General features: G+C 38.2%; 1 protein-coding gene across 16 annotated transcripts in view; it reads left to right on the top strand.

The window, feature by feature from the left end:
- The window catches only part of NRXN1 (neurexin 1), a 986,667-nt gene that overhangs the window by 724,511 nt on the left and 244,478 nt on the right, over positions 1-17,678 (top strand). For all 16 annotated transcript variants that reach the window (XM_088149210.1, XM_088149217.1, XM_088149185.1 and 13 more), the window contains one exon: positions 5,311-5,492. In XM_088149210.1, coding sequence (XP_088005336.1) covers positions 5,311-5,492 — 182 coding nt within the window. The remainder of the gene's footprint in view (positions 1-5,310; positions 5,493-17,678) is intronic.

Genomic DNA, 17,678 nt, shown 5'->3' with positions numbered 1-17,678 from the left:
AGACTTGGATTCAAATATCACCTCAGTTCAGATTTGTGTTTACAAGCTCTGATCAGACAAACTGTTAACCAAGTCAAGACCATGTTGTGAGACCAGCTAAACAGAGATGGGGGCTGTAACCTATTTCACCTGTGTAACCTATTTTACAGGGTTTCTGTGAGCAAGAAATACAGAAAGGTGGGATATAAAATAAATAAAACGTATTTGAACAAGACTGTATAAAATGACACAGTATATACATCCAGAAGTTTCTCATGCAGACCTCCCTGTCCTTTGAGTTTAAAAGAGGCTGACAGATCAGTTTACTTAAGGATGACATTGGCAATTTGCCATTCTGAAGAGGGTCAAGAAATGACTATGTAGTCAAAATGGATTATTCATGTCACATTTGAAATAATTCATTTCACCTCAGAATTTAAAACAGCAAATTAAGAATTTAAAAGAGGCACAGGGTAGATGGAGGGGGAAAAACAATTCCTTAGCCCAATTGAGATCCTACATCAGTTTAACCATTCATTCATCTGATGAAGTGACTTATAGCTCACAAATGCTTATGCCTTTTAATAAAATTTGTTAGTCAGAAAAGATACTATCAGATTCCTTCTGATTTTAGGCTCTTAAGTGAATTAAGATAAACAGCTTGGCTGCCAAATGAGTTACCCAAATTGATTTTGCAGTGATGTTCATAATGGAGGCAAGGAACCTATAGTTCACTTGTTATGACACTTCGGAAAAAGAGCTCTTGGCATTCGACAGACAGGAGGGAGACTTAACTTACATGACAGCCAGTATCTATATCTCCAAGTTTTTTTACCTGCTGTCCTCAAGTGACTTACCAGAATCAAAAAGATTAGTGCTGGAATATGTAATAAATAATTTCTTATTCCACAGTTGACATCTAGTCTCATAAGTAGGGCCAGTATAAGGAGTTTGGGAACCCAATGCAATACCAGGTTTGGATCCCTCGCATAGCTCTAGATTAATATTTCAGATTCCTGCAAAATGGGATGTTTAAAATTACGTCTTTACAATGAATACCCACAGAACCTGAAGTAAAAATTAAGGTTACATCTAGAATTTTTGTATTAGATACAAAAACCATCACAGAATAAAATCCTGCTTAGGGTAATGACTCCATTGGCTTGATTTATCCATTGGCTAACGTTGTGTTGCATTAGACCAGCCAGCTACAAAAGCTCATCAGGGTAAATCTGCCTTGTGACTAACCACACAAAACCCTTTCAGTCCAAGAGGCCCTCTTTAGTCATCCCTATTTTTCTGGAACCCAGTGCCGCTGCATATGCTTAGACTGGCCTTGCTAATAAGGTGGAACATAGTAAAATGGAATCTCATTTGAGGTTGCAGCCAAATATAGGTAGTCCTTGCTTAGCGACCACAATTGGGACCGGCAACTCCATCGCTGCACGCCACGGTCACTAAGCAGAAAAATCACATGACTGTGATGGATTTATGACCTCACTTTCCATTCAGTCCTTAAGTGAGTCATGTGGTTGTTAAGCAAAACATCACATGACCGCAACTTGCAATTTTACTACCAGATACTCCATTAACTCTGCTTGTCGCAAGCTGGCTGGGAAGCACGCAAATGGTGCTGCTACAGTCGTAAATGCATGGATTGGTGACAAGGGTGTTCTTTTTTTTTTACACTGTCATAACTTTGGTCACTAAACGAGGCAGTCGGTAAGCAAGGACTACCTGTGGCTAAGTTTTCCTCCAGGATGCTATAAGCCACTGTGGCATGCTATTTCCTGAGAAGAGCTATTTGGCTTTAATCCAGCTGTTGTGTAAAAGATGAATTGGGCATTAGAAAGATGATGATAACAAACATCACAAAAGCTGCAGTAGCCCAGTATTAGGCTCTTTTAGAATGCTTGACTGAAATTTCCCAAAAGTTTTCTTTCCCTGTGAAAGCAGCTTTTTCTTTCTACTTGATTTTCATCATGATTAACCAAAGACACTTGGTGGTGTGTTTTGAGTTTACTTTCCTGTCGGCAGGATGTTACTTAACTGGTTTGGCCTGGCTCATGCAAACAAGTTGTGAAATGTCTTTTTTAAATTACATCTCATATTTTGTAATTCTGAGCTAAATTTAATAAAGTGTGCAATTTTTAGAATACTATTGTAAATGTACAATATTTACATTACTATTTAATTTTATTCCTAGTGTCCCCGAATAATTATAAATGTAATTATAATACTAGCAAGTGATGAAAATACAGTATCCTCTACCAATCAGAGTAGAATAAACTGATCTAGAAAGGCTGAAATTTCACTTGCTGTTATACAGTGTCCTTTGAAGTTTCCAGTAAACTGCATGCTTTGCATATACGGATGGAGTTATGAAAAGTTGTGATAGATTTCCCTGGTTGATTCCGAAACAACAAGCACTTGGGGAATTACAGTGATACAGTGAGCCAAAATGGTAAAGGATTCTGGCTTATTCATGAATAAGATTTCTCCTGCTTGGTTCCTTCTAGGTAGCACCATCTGTGATTTTATTTAGAATTATGTGCAAATCAACAAGTCTGAATTTGTATCTCTTGTAACAAACAAGGATAAGAAGGCCCAGAATCTGATTTGTTAAGTGAGAAACAAGCTAGAGCTTTTGGTCTGTCATAAAGCTAAACAAGTCTTAGATGTAGCTATCCATGCCTTCCATCAGTCAAAGAATACATATGTAAGCTGCCAATGTCCTCACATAAGGTGTGGTTTAGAAATGTGTGTGGCTAAATCAGCTGCACAGTGGCCAGTAGTGGTTAAGGATGTTCTCAGTACCTATGAAAACTGTGCAGTAAAGTGTTATTCTAAGCATTTAATGGCCCTTGCTTTGAACATTACCATTGGCTCTCTTATTATTTTAAAATGGAAGAATACTAAGAACTTTACAGGCTGGGTAACAATGTACTGTATGCTCTTACAGTTGTGTGGTTTCCATTTAAAAACAAGCAAGGCAAGAACTCATTGTGGGGAACATGGGTCTGAGCAGCTTGTTATGCTGAATGTGTGGTGTGCAGCTGTGTGTTATTTTTCTTTAATTACCAGTATGGGCTAAATAAATCTCATAGCTGTGCTGGTGTACTTGGGTGTATGGATATAAGGGTGATTTCATCCCAGTCACAGCAAGGGATAAACCTCCCTTTCCTCATTGTCTGTGGTCCCATTAACAGTTGACTTGCACAGTACTAGTGAAGATATAGTTGTATGCTGTACATTCTGCATAATGTGCAGTTTGTCCCTTAGGCAGGATCTTGCTATGTTCCTGCTTCCTTTTTTGGGGGCCAATGTAGATCACAGAGAAAAATGAACCAGTTCCCATCCTCCCAAACTCTTGGCTAAATGTTAACCTTTTTTTTACCTCTCATCTCCTTCCCTGAGGGGAGACAGTAAGGGAGGTAGCTCCGCTGTTTGTTGTCTCAATTACTTCAGATACTTCTGTAGTTAATTATAAACATTTACATTATTGTGGGGGAACCTCGCTGGATTTGCACTTCCTCTATACTTAGTTCAAACTATATTCTGATTTATTTACTTGCTCAGGGGGGGAAAAAAAGGACTTTTATAGTCCCTAAGAGAATAAATTCTTTCAGGATCAGTTGGGTAGAGGCAGGGAATAGGGTTTGGTGCTTGGATATTACAACATTACCCCTAGCTAGCATATTAAACTTACAGTATATAAATATTTGATTGGATATATTGTATAGAATTAGAAATTACCTGACAGCAAAGAAGTGCTTTTGTTTCTTCCAACTGCATAATTTAAAAAAATTATATGTGCACGGTAGTGACTAGAATGTGAGTTATTCATACATATATCCCTTTTACACAGGAATATAAAAGGCCACCCCAAATTTCACTGGAAGCAAATTTAGATATTCTGTTCCCACTGACTTCAGAGGAGGGCAAATGTGATTGTCAAATAAAATCTCTTTGTGTTTGTTTTGTCTTGATCAAAAATTCACATAAAAGTGTCTGAAAAGAAGTATCCTCCTGAAAATTGTGTACAAATAGCAATATAGTTTTCTTTGAAAAAAATTTACATGGAGGAATTTGCATTTTAAAAAATTTCATTGAGGAAATTTACATATCAGACAATGAAAAGAAGGTAATTTTATTAAGGTTGGTTTTTGGATAATTTATATCATTAAGAACTAACACACAGAAAACTTCTGTATGGTAAGACATTGTGAACATATGTTGCTATGAAATTTTCTATGATTTTTTCCAAATTCAGTAGGAAATACAAAGGCAGGCCAGATACTGCACTACTGTTACAGACAATAAAGCATTTTTTAAAAAAGCGATTTGGCATCCATACTGACTAAAGCTACTTTTTCTATCTCAAAATAGATAGAATCTTTGAGTAGATTCACATCTTTATTTTCCACTGATGAGACTTCATTTAATATATGTGCATATGGGAACCAGTTCTGAAACTCTGGTAATATTGCAAGCTTATAAGTAGAATTATTCTTCACCCCATCATTCACCTGAATACTGAACTCAGGAATTTGAACATGCAAAGTAATCAGAGAAAATCAAATGATCTCAGAGCTTCCAGACTTAAGGAACATTAGTGCCAGTTGAACAGGCAACACTAAAGTAAGATATTGTAAAGACACCAGTAATCGAGTTGACTGTGGGGCATGATCAGTTATGAGCAGTAACTGTACATTTAGCCAGCACACCAAGGATTACAAGTGTGATAAAATCCAGAGTTCCTACACAAGTCCTAACTCCAGCATGGTGTGCTAAATTTTGGAAGTGGATTATACTCACATGCTCTTGAAAGTCCTTAATGCATCTTCTTGCTTTTGGAGGCTCTGATAAGGCAGGGTTCAGATTGTATGGAGGCTGGTGAATATGTTCAGCCAAACACTCTTACGGGCCCCTTGTAGATCTGAATGAACATTTGTAAGTCTGGAGATGTTGGGGGCAAGACATGTACACATGCTCTTGTTGCATCACACTATAACTCTTTGCCTAGATAGGGCTAACATCAAAGTCCTTAAACCCTTTAAGAGTGAAACTTTGCCCAGCAGGATGCCCTCTCAGTTCTACCGGGCATTCTCCCAGGTTGATGAGTATAGGATTGCAGCCTATATATAAAAATATCTGTATATAAAAACAGGCAAAAATTGGAGGGAGTTACTGGGAGGGTGAGAATTGCAAGACTAATCCTTGAAGGGCTTGTAAAGACATTAACATTAAAAACCAAATGCTTTAATGTATATAGCAGTTCATTTGCTTTTTAGAGTTGGACCACTAATTACTTTGTTTTCTTTCTTCCAGCGGGAACAACATACATATTTAGCAAAGGTGGTGGACAGATTACATATACCTGGCCTCCCAATGATCGTCCCAGCACACGAGCAGATAGACTGGCAATAGGGTTTAGCACTGTTCAGAAAGAAGCCATCTTGGTGCGTGTGGATAGCTCGACTGGGCTCGGTGATTATTTAGAGCTGCACATCGTAAGTACCGTCAGCAAAATGTAATGCTACTATTTGTCTGAGAGCTTCGATTTCAGCTCTTGCTATGGCTATTACAGTATTGTCCTTTTCTGAAATTGATCTTCTACCACTGAATAACATTTTTCAAAAGCAGTTCAATGATTTATACATTTCAATCTGAATTTTGGGAGAAATGTTGGCATTGAGAGACTATCCCTATTGGTTAATAGCAAAATGCAAGATTTTAAAGCATTTTAGATGGGCGATTTCAGTATAATTTTAAAAGGCTACAGATTGGGTTCTGAATTACTTTTATAAAATGGGCTTCTCTTTGGGCTGTTTCAGTTATCTGTGGGATATCAAGCTATATATTAAATTGTGAGCATGGTGCATAATTATGATTCTGCCATCCTGGGAACAATGTAATCACTTTTTATCATTTTGTGTACTCAGTGTACACTAAAAATCTCACAGCTGTGACATATGACACCAAATCTAACCTGGAAACAGTATGAGGTAACTTAAAGATAACAGACTTCCAATACATTGTTTAGGCTTCTATGCAAGTGTAATGTATCCTGTGGAATCAAAGTACCACGGCTAGAAGCCCTAATTCTCATCTTCCCTGAATGCATATATACGCCCAGAAGACTGTGATGTGGTTGATAGTCTTTTCCACTTTCCATATTGTGTCTAAAAAGGAATGTGGCAAGGAACAGGGAGAAGTTTGTAACCTGAATATAGTGGTTTTCGGAATGGCATAAAGAGTTAAGACCAATTTCATATTGGATTGGATCAGGGGGTTTGTAGGGTCCAAAGCAGATTCATGGGCTATGCAGAAATTTGAGTATCCAAATTACCCATTGTTAGAGCTGTCCACATCACTGGTCTCAACTACAGTAATATATTGCAGCCCAATTGTATGAATGTCAAAGAAAGATGTATTAGTATTAGCAGATATGCAGAAGAATCTGTCAGAGGAATTGTAATGGTGCCATTTGGTTGGATATGTTGTTAATCCTGACAAGAGCTGACTGATCCTATCGTTACTGTGAGGTGATAAATTTTGAGTAGAAAACAGTTGGCACCCTGAAAAGTGTAGTAGGGTAATTTCAAGTTGCCTTAGAGCAAACAAGTCGCAATCAGCATGGAAAGTGTCTGGGTTTTTATGGCATAATAAATAAATGATCAGTTCAGATAAACTTAAGTAGGGCAACTGAGCATTTTAGCAGTTTAGATTAATCTCAACTTCGTTAATATATTAAGTTTGAGTCTGATTTAACAACCTTGCTACTTCACTGAAGAAGAAATAACTCCTCTGGCAAGAAATTAGTTATTGATCTATTAGCAGTGTACACTGTCACCTCGGAAAATGTTCAGTGATGATTATTTCTAAATCACAGCATCCCATCGAGCTAAGTTATGTATGATCTGCTCTTTTGTATTCCAACTTTTCTCCGTTAGTGCTTTATCTTAAGCTTTCCGATTTGTTTGCAGCATTGTGATGCTGTCAGTGTTGGCAACGCATTATATTTGTTCAGCAACCTTAAGGAGCAGCAACTTATCTCTTAAATCATTTTTATGCTGCCTTTTAGGAACAGATTTTACAAGCATTTTGTTTTTTAAAAAACCGATGTGATGCAGTTTGTAAAGCCAAGTCAACAAGTTATACAACAAAACCATCCACTTAGTAATAATGACAGCAACAACGAAAAGAATGTAAGCTCTATAAACAGAATATTCCAACTACAAAGCAAAGAATTATCCCTGAGATGTTTCTAGATATCTTGGCCACCATTTCTAAAGGTGAAAGCTATTCCTTGGATGATGATGACAACGATGATGATGATGATCCCTTTATACTTTATCCCTTCATGTACAGTTAGATGTTGTGCCAATGTTTGAATACAGGGATGAAATATATTCCCTGTCACAGGTAACAGACTAGTGGAAATTTGTATTTGATTCCTACTTGACCATTTGCATTAGCCTTTAATGTTAACATACCATTTATGTGCCAAGAGACTTCCTAGATTAATTACATAAAATGGGGAATAGTTTTGAAACATCCTATTCTTTGAGGAACTGCTAGGTGCTCGGAGTATCAGGCTGCATCCCAGAATTATATGTCTTTTTTTTTTTAATAATTTTTATTGAAGAAATTTTTCAACAGAATTAAAAGCAGTTCAAATTTTGAATGAAAGAAGAATAAAAGAAAGTAATAAAGTGAAAAAGAAATATAGAAGTAGAAGTAGAAAAAAAGGAAAGGAAAGGAAAGATTCTAAAGAAGCGGCTTCCAATCTTCTTGATGCCAGTTATAGATACATTTATATTTTACCCTCTCTCTCTATTGTTACATCATAATTTCCTTCTTTCTGCAAGCTACCTTTCTAATTTTCAAACCCATAAATTACAAGTTAATTTTTTTTTTCACCAAAAAAGTCTGTAAGGGGTTTCCAGTCACTAGTAAATGTAGTTATTGAACTTTCTGTAATCAAACAAGCTAATTTTGCCATCTCTGCTGGTTCTGCCATCTTCACCAACCAATCTTCCGAGATGGTTATTTCAGAGTCTTTCCATTTTTGTGTATATAATAGTCTTGCAGAAATAATCATGTATGAAAAAAATCTTCTGTAGCTCTTTTCTAATTGTCCATTAATCCCAGCAAGAAAAGTTCTGGTTTTAGGTGAATGTTGATCTTTAAAATCCTTTGTATCATTGTACAGGTAGTCCTCGACTTACAACTGTTTGTTCAGCAACTGTTCAAAGTTACAGCAGTGCTGAATGAAAAGAATGATGACAGTCCCCAAAGTTACAGCCGTTGCAGTGCTCCCACGGTCACATGCTCAAAGTTCGGGTGCTAGGCAGCCCGTCTGCACTTACAACCATAGGGGCACTTCAACTCCACCCACCCACCTATCTCCCCCGCATCTATGTCCTTTTGACCCCCTGCCACCCTGCCCTCCACCGCCCCAGCTAATCTTCACCATCTTCTTGCTCGGCCTGGCCCTTTCCGAGGCAGCTGCTGGTTACATCAGGCTTTCTTCCCCAGGTCGCGCACAGCACCAAAAAGCCCCCTTGCGCCATACTCCTGGGCCATGCTGGGGCTGGGCATCGCACTGTGCTGTGGCTCTGGGCTACAAAAAGCAGCCCAAGCCACAGTGTAGCACAAAGCCCATCCCTAGCTCGGCCTAGGAGTGCGGCGCAAAGGGGCTTTTTGTCACACTGCAGCTTTGAGGCTGCAAAAAGCAGCCCCAGAGCTGCAGTGCAGTGCAAAGCCTAGCCCCAGCCCAGCCCAGCCCAGCCCAGCAGCCAGGTTGGGCACACCTCAGCAGCGGGAGCAAGAAGACGGTGAAGGTCAGCTGGGGTGGTGGAGCTCAGGGCAGCAGGGGTCTCAGAGTGCAGGGTTGTGAGAGCGACTATGGCTTCCCGGGGCATGGCAAGCAGTCCCAGAGTCTCAGCAGTTCTGGGGCTGCTTGCCACCCTGCAAGACAGGATGCAGGGCGGCCAAAATGGGGGCCATCAGAGATGGGGGAGAGATAGGCAGTTGGGGAATGTTGGAGGCAGTCCCTTACCTTACTGAGACTTGGGGCTGGGAGAGACCAAGCCTGGAACACCTTGGATTGGGGTGGGTCCTCGGGTAATGACCAGCAGAGTTCACTTAATGACTGCAACAGGGAGTGCCAGGATTGCCATCGCTAAGCGATGCAGTCAGGTGATACCTTTATATCTTTATAAATAAATAAATAAATAAATAAATAAATAAATAAATATTATAATGTATATAAATATAATAGCTTTATGATCTCATCGCTTAGCAATGGAAATTCTGGTCCCAATTGTGGTCGTAAGTTGAGTACTACCTGTATATATTTGAACCCAAAAATGTCTGGCTTTTTTACAAGTCCACCAGGCATGATAAAATGAGTCTTCATGTTGTCCACATTTCCAACATAAATTTGAAATACCTTTACACATTTTAGACAATTTTTCTGGAGTCATATACCAATAGTATATCATTTTACAAACATTCTCTTTTAAGTTATAGTATAATGTAAATTTCAGTCCTTTTAACCACATATTTTCCCACTGTTCCATCAGTATTTTATGTTAATAGTTCTTAGCCCATTTTATCATACAGTTTTTCACTTATTCTTTTTCCGTTTCAAATGGCAATAAAAGTTTATACATTTTAGCAGTTATATGTTCATCATTTGTACATAGTTCAGCTTCAAATTCTGTCTTCTGTTCAATTCCAAATGTCCTATTATCTACTGTACTTCAAATCTTTTTCTTAACTCTGCATACAAAAACCATTGAAAACTAAATCCATCTGCAGTGAGTTGGTCTCTTGATTTCCATCTTATATTCTCCATGTTCCTATTCTAATGTATCTCTGAATATCGCTGCCATGTGCAAAATGGCAGTGTGTGATGTGTAGCATTCACACAGATACTAAGTGTGCTGTCATTGTTAAATGTTAAATTAATGTTGATGATGATGCAAAATTACAGTTGGATGATTCACATGGACCTTAAATCTGCACAGTGCACAAAGAATTCAAATTGGAAGAACCATAGAACTACAGAATATAAGGTTGGAAGGTGTCTTGGAGATCACTCCACAGTGAGATGGGCGGTGACAAATTTGAAAAATAAATAAATAAATAAATAAATAAATAAAATCATCTAGTACAATTCCCTGTCCAATGCAGGAATCCATTTATAAAGCACCTCTGTCTGTTTCCAGGGACCCTTGAAGCAGATGAGGAAAAAGATGTGACTACTTTAATGAGTTGCAAAACAGGTTCTACCTTTGAGCTCCCACATGTTCCAAAGGACTTTCTTGTACTGTAGCTGTATGACCATGCAGATGTCAAGAATGCCTGTCGTGGTTGAGGGCCACTATTTCAATACATGTGGCCCTACTTAGTGCATGGAGGGACCATTTGAATGTAGAATAGGTTGGGTGAAATACACATGTGTGCTTAACTTGCATGATTGCCTGAATTATTTAAGGTCATCCTTTTTTAAAATTAAATTTGTATGTATGGGATGCAGTCTAAGTGAACTAGATACTTTATGCTACTTTCTTGTTGAAGTGCATATGATACCTCTGGGTTGTGGCTTGTAACTTCATTAGAATTTTGACTGATGCCTATATTTCGAAATGAGCTTTTGTTCTATCAAGAGAATGACTCCTTGGGTAATCAGTATTGGTCAACCATTTCTGTTCACTCAGATGTATGTATGTATGTATGTATGTATGTATGTATGTATGTATGTATTCATGCATTCATTCAATTTGTGTAGCCTCCCATCTTGCATATGTTACTGGGCCACTCACGCAAACTGCATCATGTGATGCAGTTTGTAACACCAGGTCAACAAAAGAATTGTACAACAACTGTTTTTGGTTAACCCCCCCCAAACCAAATACACATAAATAACCAAATAATAACAAAAAACAATTAAAACCATTAAAATCCTAAAAATGTATTCTGCAGGAGAGTGGCATCCTTCTTATGAACAGTGTAACCATTTCATAGACTCCATACCATGGAGCCAATCTAACCTCAAGGGGGCTGATGTTCCAAAGCGAGAATGCCGCAGCAGAAAAGGATCTCCTCCTGGGTCCTGTCAGATGACATCCCGTAGTAGACGGGACCTGTAATGTACCCCTTCTGCTGGACCTGATGGGGCAAGTAGATGTAACCAGGCAGAGGCGGTCCCTTAAATAACCATTGTTGCTGCATATTTCTTTCCTCCCTGAAACCCCAAATAGTTAATAATGGCTCATCCCTTATTTGTTGCTGTCAGTGAATGATGTGTTGGGAGGCAAGCCAAAATGTAAGTGCTGTATCAGTGGAAAAGTTAAGGGAATGGGAAAATGTACTGGACTGGATTCAGGAGAAGATTGCCCAAACAAATAAAGCCAGGCAGGCTAGCAATTAAATAAAATAGGAGAGATCAGAATATAAGTTTCAACTGACTCTGCTAACCAGCCAGCAGCATCTTCTTGATTCCCTTTACAGTGGCAAGCTGGAAGCACTGAAAAAGTCTCAGTACCTTCAGGTAAATTCCTAGGCCACAACAGGGAGTGGTAAACAAGATACTTCAGAGATGGAAGTGTTTACTATTAAGAAATCTCAGAGTTGTTCATTATTTGTGGGCTATTTTTCTGCAATATGATCTGTGTCTATGGGATAGATAAGCTTTGGATACACTGATATCATCTTTTGCAAAACAAACAAATCTTTGCGTGGATCACTTGCCAGGTAAAGCAGCCTGTAAGGCTCTCTGTGTGCTTTACAGAATCTTGGAGAACTTCATCCACATTCTTCCGCAGCTGAGCTGATCAATTAGGTGGTAAGGAAAAACATACAGAACAGTGAGATGTGTCACTGGTTGCTAATAGTGATGCCGGGCTAAAGCTAAAGATCTTTAGCCTGACATAACTAATAGCCAGATCTTCCTTGGGGGAAGCTTTAAGTTCCCCCTACCAGTTATCATGATGTAGCAGTCTTGACCAGTATCATTAGAGAAAAGCCTTAATTCTACCTCTCCATCATGCAGTCCTCAAGAGCAAAATGATTGTTCATCCTTGTGCTGTCTTGTTTACATTAACTTCTACATCCATGAGGACCAGACACCTAGGAACAAGCTCCTCCCCCCCAAACAGAGGATATGCTAGAATAATACTCATTTTAACTTGCCCAATTAATAATAATTTTAATAAGAATTGATTGTTTTATGTTCTTTAAGACTATTTGCATGTCTGTTATCAGTTATTGTATTTTGAACATTTATATTTTGCAGGTTATTTCTGTTTACTTTAGTTTTCAAGAAGAAACTTTTCTGTCCATTTATTCCCTTTGCTATTGTTTTATGGTAGTATTGCAACTTCACAAAGTATTATGAGAAAACCATTGTTGCATGGATAATTGTTGAACTCAATATCTGGACATTATTTCTCCATCATGAGGAATGTAGCATCATTCAGGGCAGTTGAGACACACAGACCCACACGCAAGGCAAGCAGGTTATGCTTAATTAACCTGAAATTATCTGACAGTTCACTAGCATAAAAGTGAAAAATAAGAAAAATCCAATATAGCATCTTAGTTTTCTTTGTATTGTCGAAGGCTTTCACGGCCGGCATACGATGGCTGGTGTGGGTCTTCCGGGCTGTGTGGCCGTGGTCTTGAAGTCTTGTTTCCTAGTTCTTAGTTTTCTTTGTTTGCAAGGGACAAGCAACAAAAGGCAGTAGCAGAGATTAATGTAGTCTAAGATGCCAAAATAGGCAATGGTTAGAATGCAGGAATAAAAGCTTTTCTGTGAACTAAAAAAAAAAAAAAAATTAATTGGCCAGGTAGAAAGGAAGGATACCTTTCAGGTGTAGCTCCCTATTGCTACATGTAAGCCGAGTTGGCAACTGTGCTACGTCTTTGCTTGCTTTTTCCCAGACTGTAAGTTGGATCCTCCCCTAGTCTCAGCATTGTTCCCTATAGATCGCAGAACCTCATTCTTTTTCACAATTTGTTTCTAGTCAAATGATGGGAAGGACTTGTAGACAGATGACTTGATGTAACTGAAAGAGCTGGAAAGACACTACGTTGATTATTCTTGTAAAAATAAAAGTTCCTCTTATAAATTCAGACAATGCTACTTTTAGGGATAATTGTTTTGCCCTCTGGCTCCCATTACATCTGCTGCCATTTTGTGACTGGGGGCCCTCACCAAGTTTCAGCACTCTCAGAGTAGCTCCTTGGACCTAGAAGGTATGAGAATTCCTAGTTTACTGTGATGTCTCTCAGCCAACTCATTGTGGATGTCTATTCTGTGCAGATCAGGACAGTGAAGCATGGTTAAAAAATACTACCCTACTTCACTGTGTGACCTACCAGTGCCTGTCAGTGGCCGTTATATATTCAGTTCCACATAAGAAGCAAAGTCAGGAGGTATATGGAGATCTTATATGGAAGGCATATGCATTGAACGTGAATTGATAGGCCACATGTCGCACAAGCATGTTTTATGCTAAAGGTAGATCCTCAGCATTACTGTTTTGCCCCATTTAACACCCTTAAAAATATTTAGAAATGGGTGCTATGTGTGTTTGAATATGTATAAAAGGAAGACTCCCTTGACCAAAATTAAATTTCTGGTGATTGTATTGGCACATCCATATAGTTTTTGTGGCAACATTACAAAAATGGTTTACGATTGCCTTCTGGGATTTTTTTCCACTTTCTGGGGTAGCCTGCAGGCCTGGAATTTCCTAATGGTCACTCCTGCAAGTGCTAACTAGGTCCAATCCTTCTTAGCTTTTCTCAAGATCAGCCAAGGTCGGTTAAATGCTGCCATCTGCTGTGATGTTTGTATCTGTATCTATTTATATAGCTGTCAGGAAACATAATAAAGCAATAACACAGCAATCAACCAGAACCTGATAAGATGGATGGCATGATGTGTAGGTGGTTCCTGGGTGTGATAGGTTGATGTTCAGCCTCTTCTGGATGGGGTTTGAGCTCACCTTAAAGAAGCAATTATGAAGCTTAGAAACAGTTTTTGATCCAACTTTGTTACTTAAGGGCCAACTGATGTCAGAGATTCAAAAATCTTTTATCACCTTGAGTAGGTCCTTAAATTACAACCTTTTCTAAATAGAATGTCTATAGTCAGTGACTCCTGCTTTGAGAATCCTTCTTCCAAACCTCAATTTTCAGTTCCCTTTGAAACTCCAGCCAGTTCAAAGGTATAAGATGGTTTAGGCTAAGATAGCTCAGACGTAAGATAGCTCAGACTAAGAAATTCAACCAGATTTTCAACCACATCTGTTCTGAATTTATATTAGCAGTCTGTTCAAAAGTTGAGGCTTCTCTTTAAACCCAAATCAACTCTTCAAACTGAGGAGCTGCTCCCTGTTTCATCTATGATGTAAGTTCATTTATCAGCTTTGTTTTGGTGATGCCTAATTTTCAGGTATCTTCTGGGAATAAACCTACATCAATCAGTCTTTTTGGCACTAGGGGATAATTTTTATGCCTGTCTTCATTTTACTCTATTGAACTAAGATTTAATCTGTGCAATTTATAGGCCACCTGACTCTCAATGACCTGGGCAGTTTGCAATTAAAAAGTAAGAAAAAACACAAAGAAATCACAAGTGACCTTTAAAAAGTAAGAAAAAACACAACTCACAAGACAAACAAACACCCCCCACCCCACAATTTGATAGGGTGAATTACATAATACATAATAATTCACAGCAGAATTATTCTATATACTGTACTGACATTCTTGTTTGAATGAAGGTGAAGTCAGTGGTGTAAGTAAATAAATGCAAACATTTCAGTAGGTTTGCTTAATTACCACAGAATAATGAATAACCAGATCGGATGAGGTTCTGAACAGTAATACTCAACAGCTCCTCATGAGTCAAATGAGATTTTAAACTTCTGATTTTGTTTTATTTTTTGTCTCAATTTTTAAAAATATTTCCTTCATTGTATGTGACTCAGGACACCATCCAATATAAGTAATACAGTATTTTTCTTTTTAAAAATCTCACCATGCATTATAATCTAGTATTCTTCTTCATAGTATTTGTTCTATATTTTATTTAATTTGAATTTGTTCCAGTGAGCTCAAAGCATTCCCACCTTATCCCCAAAGTCATGAAGTATAATTTAGGATGGTATGTATGTATGTATGTATGTAAGAATAAATAAAATGAATAAAATCCAGTGACATTTGTAGATATATTAGGATTTTAATCAGCATCTTCTTACCCTAATACCACTCCTTTTACAATGAGCAGGTTCTTTGATAGTTCTAGCCCCCAAAGATAGATGGAATTGTGTGTGTGTGTGTGTGTGTGTGTATGTAAGTATGTGTATATGTGTGTGTGTGTGTGTATATATATGCAGTATTTCTTGACTAGCCCCAGGTATTCACAGGAAACTGGGAAGGCATAAATAAATAAATAAAATTAATAAATAGTGTATGATCCTGTTTGTGCTTGTTCAAGGACAAGGTGGAATGGAATTAAATTCAGGGACAGTGACTGCTTGTCTGTGCACCAAAGCATTGCAATGTTTAAAATCCCAATACTAGACTTTTGTCAACCCTGGGAAAAGGGTTGTTCAGCATCAGTGATTGAGCAGGACTTGACTTCCCCATTCCTTCTGAGTCAGCCCTAGAAATAAAATCAAATGTATGGGTATGTATTTGATAGGGACTGGGTGGCTTCTACAATGTGCCCCTCTATTTTTTATTTTTATTGCTTTAATGTGCAAAAAAGAAAAAAGAAGTAATATAAAAAACCAAAAATTAAAAGCAAACACCAAAAGCAAAGCAGAAAACAGCTAAAGCATATTATGTTACGGATAGGAAAAGTAGCTGAGCCCGATTTTTAAATGCATTGTCAGACTTTGACCATATTAATAATACTGATCACTCTTTCCATTACACTAGAAGAAAGCCAGTTTATAGACAGAGTATGATCACATATCATTCCAAGATACTTTCTTGTGCTGCCCCCCACTCAGAAATCTGTACTTCTGTATATAATGATAAATTCTAAAGTACCTTCACATCTTTAAATTGTATTGATTTTTGTAACACTAAATTCACAAACTTACAGATATTAACCCAACATGGGGCAATAGAAGGACAAGCCTGTATCATAATGTTATTTAATCAAGTATGATGATGGCTCTGCCTACCCTTGCTTCCTGTTGCAAATAGGAGATGATTTGAGAAAGAGAGAAGGAGTGAATAGCTCTACAAAATAAGTGGAATATTGCAATAATTGGAAATAAATTCAAAAATTGTCACTTTTTGGATAGAGTAAGAGAAGCACATCTGATTCCACTCTGAAATACCAGGACAAGTAGAACCATTACTTTCCAGATAGCTTTTCTCTTAGGCAGGTTGCTGGGTGTGCAAGATAGTTAAGTTTCCAGGTGGATAACCTATATGTGGCCAATGAGAGCACTTGATGTGGGGAAGGGACTGATGGGGTGATGATGTAGAGGAGGCTCTATCACACATGTGGGGTTAGAATAGAAATTATTTCTTTCAACTGTGTGCAGTTTATTTTAGGGTTTACATTCCAGAAAATGATTCTGGGGGGTGCAATCAGAGCATTAAGGTGCCACAAAAATGGGGTTTGGTGGCTCCAGTAACTTGTAATCTGAACTACTATACAGGTAGTCCTCGATTTATGACCATTCATTTAACAACTGTTCTAAGTTATGATGACACTGAAAAAAGTGACTTATGATCAGTCCTTGCACTTACAACCATCGCAATGTCCCTGTGGTGACATGATCAAAATTCAGGCACTCAGCAACCGACATGTATTTACGATGGTTGCAGCACGTGATTGCCATTTGCAACCTTCCCAGGGGGCTTCCGACAAGCAAAGTCAATGGGGGAAGCCGGATTCACTTAACAACTGCATAATTCACTTAATGACCACTTGATTTATCAACCGTGGCAAAAAAAGTCCTAAAATCAGGTGCGACTCACTTAACAACCGCGTCGCTTAGTGATAGAAGTTCCGATCCCAATTGTGGTCATAAGTCGAGGAATACCTGTGGCCCACTTCTGCTCCAGAATGTGTCTGAAAATTGTTTTTGTTTTTTAAATAATTTGGCTCCATTCCAGAAAGACTTCTGGCTCCATTTCTGTTCTACAATTCTTACACGGGTTATCTATGGCTATTGGTATAGTGAAAGGAATGGGAGAAAGCCCTCCCTTCTTCCAGGAGAGACATAAATTCATTCCAACATGAGGCTTAAATTGCAGATATTTTGTACACGTGTGTAAATCTCTGTGTTCATCTGGGGATAACTCTTGTTGAAAATAGTGTCAGGGGAATGTGCAGTTGCTGATTACTGCTTTATTTGCTTTCCCTGGACCAGTTCTTTTAGAGCATTCTGCATGCTATTTTCCAGTGCTATAATTGCTTATGTCTAGGAGAAATAAATAAACAAATAAAGCTGCCAGATATATGTTTTTAAGTCTAAAACAACAGCTGTGCATTTTGACAATGGCGGATTTTGCAATGGGCCTCATGAAAACCTCTGAAAAGAGTTATGGATTTCATATGGGAAAAGCAACAAGCTTTAAAACAATAAAAATGGTAGATATTAAAGAACTCAATATAGCACATTCAATTTGTGAGTTTATATCAGCTT

The sequence above is a fragment of the Python bivittatus genome, unplaced genomic scaffold (genome assembly GCF_059951505.1).
Source record: "Python bivittatus isolate LINGU-HERP-01145 unplaced genomic scaffold, Pbiv_v1 ctg000020_np1212, whole genome shotgun sequence".
Classification (NCBI taxonomy): Eukaryota; Metazoa; Chordata; class Lepidosauria; order Squamata; family Pythonidae; genus Python; species Python bivittatus.
Note: the sequence above shows the minus strand (reverse complement) of the source record. Positions and strands in the feature narration are given on the sequence as shown.